Here is a 13435-nt window from a genome sequence, read left to right on the forward strand (position 1 = left end):
TGTTTCACCATAAATACTTGAACAATGTAATGTGACAATTGTCTTAAGATGTTCCATTATTTCCAGATGTTCCGTTTTGAAACAACTGTCTTGTCTGTTATATATCCGAATTTCTCAGTTTCTAAATAGTAGCAAATATAAAATCAATTATCTGAAAATTAATTATATGTATGGACTGTTTTTTTTTGTAAAAGAATAATATGCAAATAAAAGCTATGCAATTATGATAATATTTGTCTTTGCATTATTTGTTGTTGTTGTATTAAGTCACTTTAACAAATTAAAATCAGCTGTTAATAAATCTGATCGGTGTCAAATATTACTTAAATGTGTATTTAAGCAGTAAAGACACATTTTGCACGTTTTATGTTTTGTTTTTTACATGCCACTTTTCTCAGTCTTTATAAATGTTGTGTTAATTGTGTGAGGATGTGTGTTGAACAGCCTCGAATAATGCCAGTTAAATCTAGGTTTGTTCAATAAGACTCTACATTTCCTTGCTGTAAACTTTTATTAACTTTTATTAAAATGAACTGACATTATAACATTATATAATGCTTTACACATTAGTAATTGATAATTTCAGACTCTGTCGTGATGATTAGGCTATGCAGAAATTATTGCTTACTTCTGGAGAGCAACACATCATACTTCTTGAGAAAGCGTTTCAATGGATTTTTGTAATATTTCATTTTTGTTGAGCAACACTTTAGCAATATTTTAGTTAGTTTAGTCTATAAATTGGAGTCAACTAAACGTTAAAGATAGCACAGATTTAATTAAGAATTAAAACGAAATTTTTAAACATAACAGACCACTCGATTTTTTAAATATACAAATGTTTTTGCGAAAAGTGCACTAATAAAATGTTGTCATAAAAATGACAAATATTATATTATTACAAATATGTTTTTTTTTCTTCTTCAAAACAAAGCTAATCGAATCTTATCCTCAATCTTTCATGGGTTGCATAATAAAAATTATGCTAAATATTTAAATTATACTACATATTTAAATTAAAGTTACTTATGAAAATGTTAATAATTACAAAGGGGGTTACATCTGAATATTTCCACACGCACACATACACACACACACACACACACACACACACACACACACACACACACACACAGATTTAATTGATTTCTTTCATAAAAGTCACTGACTGCTCTGGGACACCAATGTTTCAGGAGTTTAGTACACAGCGTAGGACACATGTTTATTCGATAACTGGTTTATTTCCTATTTGGGTTTGTGTATATGCTTTTATTTTTATTTTATCCAAGGCATTGTAAGATGCCAGTGTTTCCTGTCATAGCTATGCGAAGCTTTGATTTCAAAAACAGTGTCACAGCTCTTGGTTTCCTGTCACAATTTTAAATCTGCATTAAACCTCAGAACAATCTCAAAGTAAAAAGAGGTGCTTAAGTCTGATTTTGTGGTGGCTGTGCTTTAAAACTAAAGCATTATAATCTTAATTCAAGTGAAGAAGGTTTTTTAAAGTCTGACAGGAAGCAGTGTTTAATGTTTAAATATTTCAAAATGATTATATCAGCTGAAAACATTCGTTAGAAATGTAGAAAAGTAATCAAAGAGTAATCAAATGTAATCAGTTACATTAATAAAGTAATTTAAATAGTTACACTACTTATTAGATTTTAAATAGTGTAACTTGTAATCTGTAACCGATTATGTTTTCAAAGTAACCTTCCCAACACTGGGTAATTTGTGGTACTTTTTTTTTTTTTTTAATTTTTAAAATGTATTATTATTATTTTTTACCATAACTTTTTTGGTAACGTTATTAGTTAGACCCGAGCCTGCACGTGGCGCTAAACCGTTTCCATAATTCAGAACACAAGGAAGTGAAGAAGACGAGGCGGACGTTAACAGGAAGCGCTTGTGTGTTTGGGGACGTCAACACTTTTCCTCGAGCACCTCTGGTCGTTTTTCCTCTTCGTTCGCTGCATCTGTGAGCGGTTTGATGGAGCAGCGGCGGGGAGATCATCACTGAGCATCGCTACAGACCGAGCGGATCGTGAGAGTTTGTGGACAGACCGGGCTTCATGTTCGAGGATGATAATGGCAGCAGCAGCAAGCAATGAGAGTCCTAACAGAAGCACCGAAGATAAAACATCCGCCCGAAGACAGAATGAAGGTGAGAAACAGCAATTATTATTATTTTATTTATACATCTGACTGCTTAAGGACTAGATGATTTCAACGAATGCCACGAAGTAGTCAACTCAAAAATAATAATAATAATAAAAAAATACCATGGTAGCCATAGTTACCACCTAAATTCCATAGTCACCTCTAATAAAGTCGTACTTTGATATTACCATGTTTTTTTGGACGTATAATACGGTGCTGTTTGACTGACAATGTAAATAACATGGTACATGAATTTAGTACTATGGTATTGCTATAAGAGACCATCACTTACAAAAAGTAGCATGGTATTCCTTGAAGTATCCTAGAAAAATACCATGGTTCAGGAGAATGACAATAAGTAAAATGCAAATATTCACATTTAAAATTGGTCTCACATTAATTTATTATGATTATACAGTAACAACAATAACATCTGTAGTAATTGTTTTTTTGTTTTTTTTGTTGGAAACTACTATATCATAGTGCCATAGATTTTATGCATATGTACGATAGAATTTTTTGAAGTACTGTGTAAATGGCATGAACTTGGCAGTTGTTCAAATATAGTACGTATAAAAGTACTGCTTGTGGTTTACCACTGGACATTTTTTGTAAGATTAGTTGTGGTGTAGAGCCCCAATAATGTACAAAAATACATTAATATTCAAAAATAGTTGAATACAGCTCACTCCGGATGCGTCACGTTCAATTCAAGTAGTGTCCAAAACAGTTTATTTAATCACCAAATGGGCAAAAGTTCACTTCAAGAATGAACAAAGTGACGTAGATGACTGAGTTTGAAGTTCGGCGTTTAAAAAAAGAGAGCAAAACGGAAAGAGAAGTGTGATCGCCTATTATTGTTCTCTATATGAAGCAGACTTTATTATAGCCGTAGAAATACAACCATTTCACTGAAAAATGTACGATACATGTCATTATGTACATGAACAATGATCTGGGAAAAATATAATGTGATTTAATGGAAAACCGTGTGAATGGCGCTCTGTGGATTGATCAGAATTTCTGTTGGCTGAACAAACATATCAGTGTGCTTTCTCACGTCACAGCTTTAAACCTGCAACTCCGCTGGATAACAAACGCATTAATGTGACCAGCTGGAAATAAAATAATGCATTTGCATTGCAGGTGGTAACAATCGTGACATTAAACATTTGCGTCGGACGTGCATGTGTTTTGGTCGTATTGTTTTAACCACTTGAGGCAATACTAATGTTCGCGTCCTCTCAGCCTTGAAAGCAAACTGCTGGTCTTTCTCTACTAATTCAACATCTAGTTAACAAATCAATTCCATAGTAATGATATGAAAACATGCATTATAGTATACTGTAAACACACCGTTCGTTGTGTTTTAATTCCCCATCCCCACTCTGTGCGGTGCATGAGAATATCACATTGTCGCATGTCGAAACAACCAGAGATGTCAGTGATTCCGCGTCTAGAGACCGCTCTCGTACTGTCTAATGACAACAGACCTTCTCATCCACTCCAGCAACAGACGAAACCAAGAAAAACTATTGGAATGGATTTTGCCGATAGTTTCGGCAATCAACTATCGGTCCCGATTAATCGGCAAAACCGATCAACCGGTCAACCTCCGTTAGTAAATACTCTAAAAATGTTAATTGTTAATTCATAACTAATGCATTAGCTAGTGTTAAAAGTTGTACCTGACTTAATTCAACTGTTTCACTGCCTTTGCAGTGCTTTGTATGTGTAAAAATGCTCCAGAACTGCTGTTGTAGTGGATGTTATGCACCACAGGGGTTAATCGTGGCAGTGATATTCTCATGTAAAGTGCTTTGTATTTCCTCAGTCGGTAAATAAACCGTGAAACATTTTGACCTGCCTATCTTGCAGACAGGAGCTCTTTTTACCTGTCAGATGGGTTTTGAGGGTGTGACACTTTCTTATGTCCGTCTGCATTTATGACATTCTTTACAGAAGAAAAGACATCAGCGCACTGAAAACCAGCAAAACAAGTTCTTAAGTTTCACAGATCCTGTTCATCATGTCTGTAGTGTCCACAGCCTATCTCTAATAACCTCAACTAACAACTTTTTAGTTATATGCATTCTCCCTAATAATAATTTGCTTTTATTTCTTTGACTTTGTATCTCGACTTTTAATATTGTGTTAGTTAGATAATGTTGCAGCTTTGGCTGATTGGTAACTACTTTGCCGGCAAACTGCTAAATGAACCGGTATTCAGTAATAAATGAACTAGGAAAGTGTTTGGTTGAATGAATGAATGAATGAATGAAAGTGTCTGTAAGCAGGGTGTTGCCACTGGTTTGAGCAAACATTCGCCCACTGTCGACATGTGTAGGTGTGTCCTAACTGAAGATACAAACTAAACATTGACTAGCCTCATTCAGAAAAGTGAACCCTAATTCAGTGTTAATTCAGCCATCCAGTTATTCCGGTTTCACATTGGCAGTGAAAAACCTAGTTTTGACTAAAGTTTGACTCAAAGACTATGTCTCTTGCAGTCAACAAGAAGTTGAAGTACATCAGTTTGGCGATTCTGGTGATCCAGAATGCATCGCTCATCCTCAGCATCCGGTACGTGCGGACGTTGCCAGGAGATCATTTCTACACCACGTCAGCCGTGGTGATGGCAGAAGTTCTTAAAGTCCTCACCTGTGTGCTCATCATCCTGATACAGAAGAGAGGTGCGTTCACTGGAAGCACATGGTGGCATGTTACATTGCAGCTAGTGACATAATGTGTATTAGGTTCAAAGATTAATATCTTATCTCACAATACTTTTTGTTATTTTTTTAAAAAAAGTATACATTTATTATGATTTAAAATGCATTTTAAAAGAAATGCCACCTTAATATTTTAATGGCATTCATATAATTTAAGTGTGGCTAAAGTGACCAAACACTAATCTACATAAGAAATTAATATTTTTATTAAATTGATCAAAAGTGACAAGTTATTTAAAATGTTACAAATGTTTTCTATTTTAAATAAATGCTGTGAATGCTTGAATTTTCTATTCAGCAGAAAATCCTGGATAATTTTTTTTAATCATGGTTTCACAAAAATATTAAGCAGCAGAACATTCATAATAATAAGAAATGTTTCTTGAGCATTAAATCATTTTATTAAAATAATTTCTGAAGGACAATGTGACACTGAAGTCTGGAGAAGTGATGCTGAAAATTCAGCTTTGCATCACAGGAATAAATTACATTTTAAAATATATTCAAATAAAAAAACATCTTATATTTAGAGGATTTTATTCTTGTTGAATTTTTGTAATATTTCACAATATTACTGTTTACTGAATTTTCGATCAAATAAATGCAGCCTTGATGAGATACAAAGATAATAAGATCCAAAAACTTAAAAAAAAATTAATAAAATCTATCGACCCTAAACTTTTGAAAGGTAGAGTATGTAATAACAATACTACTAGTACTAATAATAATAATTAATATATATTTTTAAATGATAACGCATATTAGTAGTAGTAGTATTGCAGCAGTGTGCCTGATGATAATGTATCCTTTCTCATTTCTTTCTGAATACAGGTAATGTGAAGTCCTTTGTGTCGTTGTTGTATGACTCTCTAGTCGTACAGTATTTGGACACACTGAAGTTAGCAGTCCCGTCACTCATCTACACTTTACAGAACAACCTGCAGTATGTGGCCATTTCCAATTTACCAGCAGCCACTTTCCAGGTAAGGCTGCTCCACTGTTTGTTTACGCCCTTCCTTCCTCCTCTCTGCTGATTCACTCCTTTTCACTTTGAGAGTCTGCTTATAATTGTATTTCAATGTAACGATGTAACAAATTTTCATATTTATCTAAATATATAATTTACAAAAACATTTTAATACACTAAAACATGTTAAACATTGAACAGTGAATCAGATTTTTGAATTATTTAACTGAAACAGGTTCAGAATCAGAACAGATTCATAGAAATGAATTGAACATAGTATCGAACACTGTTTTGGCAATAGAAGTTTAAATCATAGATACTATCAAATATGTTTTAAATTATAGTTTTAGTGGCCAATACTTATAGATAAATGAAAATACAGTTTAATGAGGTACACAGAATATTAATTAAGTGGACATGTGTTTTAAACAATATTTAACCAATTAGATATTTTTTTCTGTAGGTCACATATCAGCTGAAGATCTTGACCACAGCGTTGTTTTCAGTGCTCATGCTGCGCAAGAGTCTGTCTAAAATCCAGTGGATCTCTCTAGTGCTGCTGTTTGCCGGTGTGGCGATCGTCCAGGTGGAGCAGGAGGGCGGAAAACAGAAGGAGGCTGTGACCAGCACCAACCAAAGCTATTTCAAGGGCCTGGTGTCTGTGATCATTTCTTGCTTATCCTCCGGGTTTGCCGGCGTTTACTTTGAGAAGATCTTGAAGGGCAGCTCGGCCTCGGTGTGGATGAGAAACATCCAGCTCGGGATCTTCGGGACTCTTTTGGGTCTCCTCGGCATGTGGTGGAACGACGGCGCCGCCATCGCAGAGAAAGGCTTCCTGTTTGGCTACACGCCCATGGTGTGGGGCGTCATCTTCAACCAGGCGTTCGGTGGTCTCCTGGTAGCTGTTGTCGTAAAATACGCGGACAACATTCTCAAAGGCTTCGCCACCTCTTTTTCCATCATCGTGTCCACGATCACTTCGGTCTACCTCTTCGGCTTCCACGTGGACCTGATCTTCACACTGGGTGCGGGATTGGTCATCGGAGCCGTCTACATGTACAGTCTCCCCAAACCAAACACAAGCACTTCCAGCACCAGCACATCTTCATCTAGTCACAGCAAAGCAGGAGACCCGGAGCTGGATGCTTTCCTCCCAAAGTCAGTGCTGGTGAAATGAAATCTGTGTCCCCTTCCATTAATCACTCTTTACCTCTCTCGGTGGAAGTCCTAACTCTCTCCTCTTTCTCGTTTCTCTCTGCTGCTGTGGGTTTGGGTGCTTCTGTGAACACTTAACCGTCTGGTTTAGACTAGGTAGCTCATGAACGTGGCTGTTGGCACCTAATTCTTTTGGAAAGCACAAACCAGAGAGACGTAGATGTGGGTTTTGCTGTTTTCAGTGTTTCTTTTTTAATACCAAAAACAAGCAGTGGCATTTTTCACCTTCGTAGGCATATCTCTCTCAAACGTCTTCACCTCTCTTCCCTGTCTGCCTTAAACAGCCTTTTCCTGTTAGACAGCTCAATCTTGGGGTAAAAGACGAGAAAATATTTGCCAGGCTACTGCAGAGCAGAGGAAAATGGGGCTGGATTGACTTGAAAACTAATGAGGGAATCTCACAAAACCTCTAACTTCTACTTCAAAATCAAGAGAAAACAATCAAAGCCTGTTAAGTACCAGTACAAATGTTTGCATTGTGAAATTTAAGCACATTTAACTCACAAAATTTCTCAATGCAATACAAAAAAAGAAAAACTTGATCCTGTCTGGATACAAAGTGTTTTTTTTTGTTTTTTTTTTAAACAAAAATTAAATTCAGTACAACATCTACTACTATGATACATGAATAATTTTGAAATTTAAATAATATATATTTTTTACTTAAAAACAAGAATTAAATTCAATACAGCACCTACTACAAATAAGTACTCTTACATTTAAATAAAATATATATTTTTATATTTTATGGTAATAAGAATTTAGGAATAGAATGTGATTATTTGTGTTGAAAATAATGCAAAATGTTGCAATGCAAAAATCTTAATGGTCCACAAAACAGGGCTTAATTTTCTTTGCACAAAAATTTTATTTCTTATTTAGTATATATATATTTCTGGTTTGTTTTCTTTTGATTTTGGTGTGAAATTAATCCCAGACATTACTTTGACAGGTTTTGTGAGATTCACTCACAGCTACTTCTACATGCTGCAAGTTCTTTGCCAAAATCATTGTTAACTGTAAATAGAGACAAAGAAAAGCTGTGTGAATGTCTGCCGTGTTTACAGTTAAAACATGGCAATACCTATAAAGTTTGTGAAGTGGCAAAGAGCTTGATTTATGCATATCTGTAGCAGTAATGTGGCACTTTGTTGCCGGCGTGCTGAGTTTGGTCTCATTCTGAGTGATTTGGGGCTGACTTAGTAATAGTAGAGGTGTCAGATAAAGGATGCTTTTAAATCAGCTTGCAGGGACTTATAAGTTACATTCATCTCAAACATTTATCTCTGCCTATCCTCCTTACTCATAATGCAATGTGTTAAGAGATGCCATCCTCAAAAGTCTGAAAATGGCCATCTGATTGACACTGATCTCCATTAAAATATTGAAATCAACTACAGAACTAGTTAAATATTTGACTGGCAGTCACTTAACACATTGTTTCCATGTGGATTTTTGCTTGCACCCTCATCTTTGTAACTTGGTCATTTTCTAACCAAATGGCACCTTAATGAAGGCTGTTTTCATTGTGTGCGCATATGCGTGTGAGGGGGACTAGTTTTGCTTAACCACCAAATGGTTAATGCCGTGCCTTTCTCAATCAACTTGTTACTGAATGGTGACTATGTTAATATAGTTCTTACACTGTACATAATATCAAAATACTATATCATCTTTTTATGATACAAAAAATGAATCGAGATTTGTGGATTTATCTTATGTTATGTATTGTACAAACAATTTTGTGCACATATTTAATACAAATATGCCAAAACTGTTCATTAAATCCCCACACACCTGAAGAGTCCTGATACAAAATGAATGTTTTCTTTTATCTTTTTTTTTTTTTTTTTGCAGTAGTAAATATGCTTACCAGAGCACATGTTGTGTTTGGTGACCAGTTACAGGTGATGGATCACACGTTAGGGTTTGGGGAAGTATATGGTTGAAGTTTGGTGAAGAGGTTTTGTTGCTTGTAATGGGTTTTATATGCACGATTCATGTACTATTAAAAGAACTGGGTTAAGTGCTGCTTGATGAGTTTAGACAGTAGATTTGAATTCTTCATTGTTTTGGGTGAAGAAATGTGGCCCGCAGTGATTCAGTTTACTTTGGTTGTTTACTGATTTGCTTTTTATTTTTTTATTTTAAAGTCAACATGAAATGAAAAATAGGAAATGGCTTTATTTAATGTATTACAAGATGCTGTGCACATTGTTTTTTTTTTTATGTTTTTTTTTTTTAAATGTAACAATTTGCCCATCCGCAAAAGTATATTAAAATAAGTGATGCAGAAATTATTTGGCTATTAATGTACTGATGTTATGACTAAAATTGCCATTTACACTTGTGGAAAAAGTTTGGAATAATTATGTTTTTTTTTTTTTTTTTTTTAAAGACTGCATTTATTTGATTAAAATACAGTACATAGTACAGAAATTTTGTAAAATATTATTACAATTTAAAATAACTTTTTTCTGTTTTAATATATATTTTTTAAATTATTTACTGCTGTGTTGTAAAGCTAAATTTTCAGCATCATTACTCCAGTCTTCAGTGTCACATTCACTGTATTGGATAATTTATTTTGTATTTTTAATTTAGTTTTGATTTTTGTTATTTTTATGGAAACAGTGATGCACTACCATTCAAAATTTTGGTGCAAGTATGATAAAAAGAAAGAAATTATTTATTTTATTTATTATTGCAAGAATGCATTAAATTGGTCAAAAGTGACAGTTAATTTATAGTTTTACAAATAAAAAGAAAATCTTTTTCAAATAAATGCTGTTTAGTAAACTTTTTTCCCCATCAAACAATCCTGATATAAATGTATCTCAATTTCCACAAAAATATTAAACAGCAAAAACATTTCAACATTGATAAGAACCATCATTGAGCACCAAAAATAAATGAAAATTCAACTTTGCCATCACAGCAGTAAATTACATTCAAACATTATTAATAATTTCACATTATTACTGTTTTTACTGTATTTTTGATCAAATAAATCTTGGTGGGCTTTTGACCTCCACTACTGACTTTTAAAAATCAAATTAATACCTATGGTATACATGTTATTTAATATGCTACAAAAAAATTGTAATTAACATTTCATGTTGATTTTAGTTCATAAATACTAGTTCCCTGCAGCTCTAAAACTGAAAGTCTAGATCTTAAATCCCATCACTGAATTGTTTTCAGAGATTTTTTTTTTTTTCAGGAATGAATGAGCCGAGAGTGGCCTCAGGCAGCTAAAGTGATTGTGTTTGTGTGGTAATATACATGTTATCTAGAGTTATGAGTGTGTCTGTGTGTGTTTGGGTATGAGAGAATTTACCCACAAGCCATTTTCTGACACAAAACACTTGTGCGTGATGCTGACCAACATGCAAATTTTCATATTTGTTTATGAGAAATTATAATGATGGTTGTATGTCAGAACATAGCCCTGAAAGATATATTATCATGAATATCAGGATTACAAAAGATGGGAGCATTTTCAGTGAATCACAATGAAACAAGTATAATATGTGAACTGAAAATACTGTCTTTGTTTTCTTTTGGCTCATGATTGGTTAGATCTGATTTTAAATACTTGAGCTGAAAGTGATTGCTGGTACAAAGATACAAAACCTTGCACATGTCCAGTTGAGATTTCTGTTCAATTTTGTGTTCTGTGATAACTGTTAATAAAAACTGGTCAGATTTCATCATCACAGCTGATAAATCAAGGACGGCCTCTGTTAAGCCCTGTCTCTGGCACTATGATCTATATTGTAAATAGTCTGTGAAGAGTTGAAGTACAGCCCCTGGTGGCTGATTTCTTACAGTGGCCTCTTTCTTGAGGCTGACAATAAACATCAAATAGAGAATAGAGAGTTTCTGTTTCTTATATGGGCCTCAGAAGTGAATCTTTCTTGTGTGTGCATGTGTATGTATAACCCCAGTGAAGATTAAAACGTCACATTTCACACCAAAATCAAAGCATAAGAAATAAAGTTTTGTATGAAGACTATTTAGGGCAATTAATGCAATAATTTCATAATTTCTCCTCTATTTGCATTGCTGTAAATGTAATACATCTGGAGTTTTCACTGGGGTTTTTGAGTATATATTTTTTGTAATACCCATGTGTTCTTAGTGATTCTTATTTTATATATATATATATATATATATATATATATATATATATATATATATATATATAAATCCGCATAAATTAAAGTGATGCACAAATACTTACTACCATGATTAAGAAATGTTCAAAATACTTTTTTTTTTAATGTAACCATAATTTATTCACCTGTAAAAACACCTTAAATCATCTGTACATCATGAAAAGCTGGATTTTCAGGGCAAATGCTGGCATAAAAAATGCAACCAGATCAGGTTATCAGAGGTGAATTTGCTCAAAGCCTGAGGATACTAGCCACTAACTCAACTCTTGTACCTTTTATATTAATAAACTGCATGGCCTAAAGTATGACAGAATTTGAACACCACACCCACATGCTTGTTGAACTTTTAATTCCATAAACATTGTTAATAATTAGGGAATCGATCCTCCATAATAGCCGCCCTCCACCTTTCTGGGAAGACCTTCAACTAAAGATGGAGCAAATATCATCTCCAAGGACCTTGCATAAGTGACATTGTCATGCAGAAAAGAATAGTATTATATAAATGCTCGTTTAAAGGAATAGTATTTCACCCAAAAATGAAAATTTGCTGAAGATTTACTCGCCCTCAGGCCATCTGAGATGTAGATGAGTTTGTTTCTTGATCAGAACAGATTTGGAAAAAATTAGCACTGCATTACTTGCTCACTAATCAATCCTCTGCAGTGAATGGGTGCCGTCAAAAGTCCAAACAGCTGATAAAAACATCACAAGTAATCCACACGACTCCAGTCCATCAATTAATGTCTTGTGAAGTGAAAAGATGCATGTTTGTAAAAAATTACTTGTGTATTATTATGATGTTTTTATCAGCTGTTTGAACTCTCATTCTGACGGCACCCATTACTTATATTGAATTTTTTTGTACCTGTTAAGTTTAAATAGCTAATTCTGTTCATTACAAAGGTGTGTCCACATTCATTTATGTATTGTGTAATGGGTATATATATTTCTCACAGATTCCCAATGAGCAGTGTGAGATTGCTGGGTTCATGTTTTACATAATTACCTCTGTGTATAATATTCAAGAATGCATTGACTTGTGTGTGTAAAAACAAGCATTGTGAGAGACACATACACATAATGTGAGCTAGTCCACATATTTGGAGAGATATGTAACACTACATTGCATATTCTTGCTTTGTTTCTACGCAATTAATGTCATTTCTCTCTCTCTTTTGTTACTTTTAGTCCCAAGGCTCCAGGAAAGAAGAAAAGAAACTGAAGAAACATGATAAATGAGAAAAGATGATAAGAACACATTGTGCCTACAGGGCCTACACTCCTGCCCTATTTCCAAAGGAAAAGATGAGGGTTATATTTCAAGTGCCTTATTATGCTCACAATATTACACTCTGTTATGAAAGATGGAACTTCTAAACGAAACTGTGCTGACTTACTTTATGGTACCTCATATTTATTCTGTTGCCTTATTGTTTTGCATTTGATATTGTGATTGACTGAAGTTATAATACTAGTGTAAACAGATTTTGTGTTTTGAATGCTGGAACTGGAAAAATGAATTGAAAATCCTCATCATACTTGGATTTCAAAAGGTGCTGCCTTATAATTAAATCTTTGTTAGGCATTCTTAGTATAGTTTTTTATTAAAGTGTTGTCATATGTGTTAATTTGCCTTGTGTTTTTTGTAGTGCCTTATACATTTCATCTGTTTAATGTGTGAGAGTATATAAAAGTCAAGCAAACTTTATTTTCTCCAAAGTGCACTTTCAAATTTTAACTCATTTATGTTAAATAGCCTATGCTAATAAACCTTAGTGCACCTCTTTAGATGACAAAAATGCCATTTCTGACCTAAACACATTATGTAAGAGGGTAGTCACTGTGTTCTTTTTGCACGGGGTTTGATTTATTATATCCGAGCAGTGAAATGTGAAAAGCATTGGGCTCTTGAACATATAATTGCCTGATCATGTCATTATTCAAGAGAGCAGATCTAAAACTAAACTAAATGTTTGATCATGTCAGAAGATAAATAATTATTGTATTTATGTATGGAATAAACATTGTTTTGAATGTGATTTGCAATGTGATATGTCATCATAAATAATTATAAAAATCATAAAAATCTCTGGTGTCCAAATTTCCACGCAATTCACATGATATGGGCTTTGCATCTGACACGATTTTCTCAAATTAATGTAAAATTAAAGGAATTAATG

General features: G+C 33.9%; 1 protein-coding gene across 1 annotated transcript; it reads left to right on the top strand.

Moving 5' to 3' along the window:
- Positions 1–1850: 1850 nt before the first annotated feature.
- On the top strand, positions 1851–13257 carry LOC109110898 (UDP-galactose translocator-like). The gene is made up of 5 exons (XM_019123856.2): positions 1851–2161; positions 4668–4850; positions 5721–5872; positions 6320–7014; positions 12444–13257. Exons 1-5 carry the CDS (start codon positions 2080–2082, stop codon positions 12475–12477), a joined length of 1146 nt encoding a protein of 381 aa, XP_018979401.1. The 5' UTR covers positions 1851–2079; the 3' UTR covers positions 12478–13257.
- The last annotated feature ends 178 nt before the right edge of the window (positions 13258–13435 follow it).

This window comes from Cyprinus carpio, chromosome A8 (assembly GCF_018340385.1).
Source record: "Cyprinus carpio isolate SPL01 chromosome A8, ASM1834038v1, whole genome shotgun sequence".
NCBI lineage: Eukaryota > Metazoa > Chordata > Actinopteri > Cypriniformes > Cyprinidae > Cyprinus > Cyprinus carpio.

Excerpts from the sequence above, each read along its gene's own strand:
- LOC109110898 (XM_019123856.2), top strand. The coding sequence starts at position 2,080 with ATGATAATGGCAGCAGCAGCAAGCAATGAGAGTCCTAACAGAAGCACC. Across the intron at positions 5,873-6,319 it reads TACCAGCAGCCACTTTCCAG|GTCACATATCAGCTGAAGAT; the intron begins GTAAGGCTGCTC and ends TTTTTTCTGTAG. Across the intron at positions 7,015-12,443 it reads CTGGATGCTTTCCTCCCAAA|TCCCAAGGCTCCAGGAAAGA; the intron begins GTCAGTGCTGGT and ends TGTTACTTTTAG.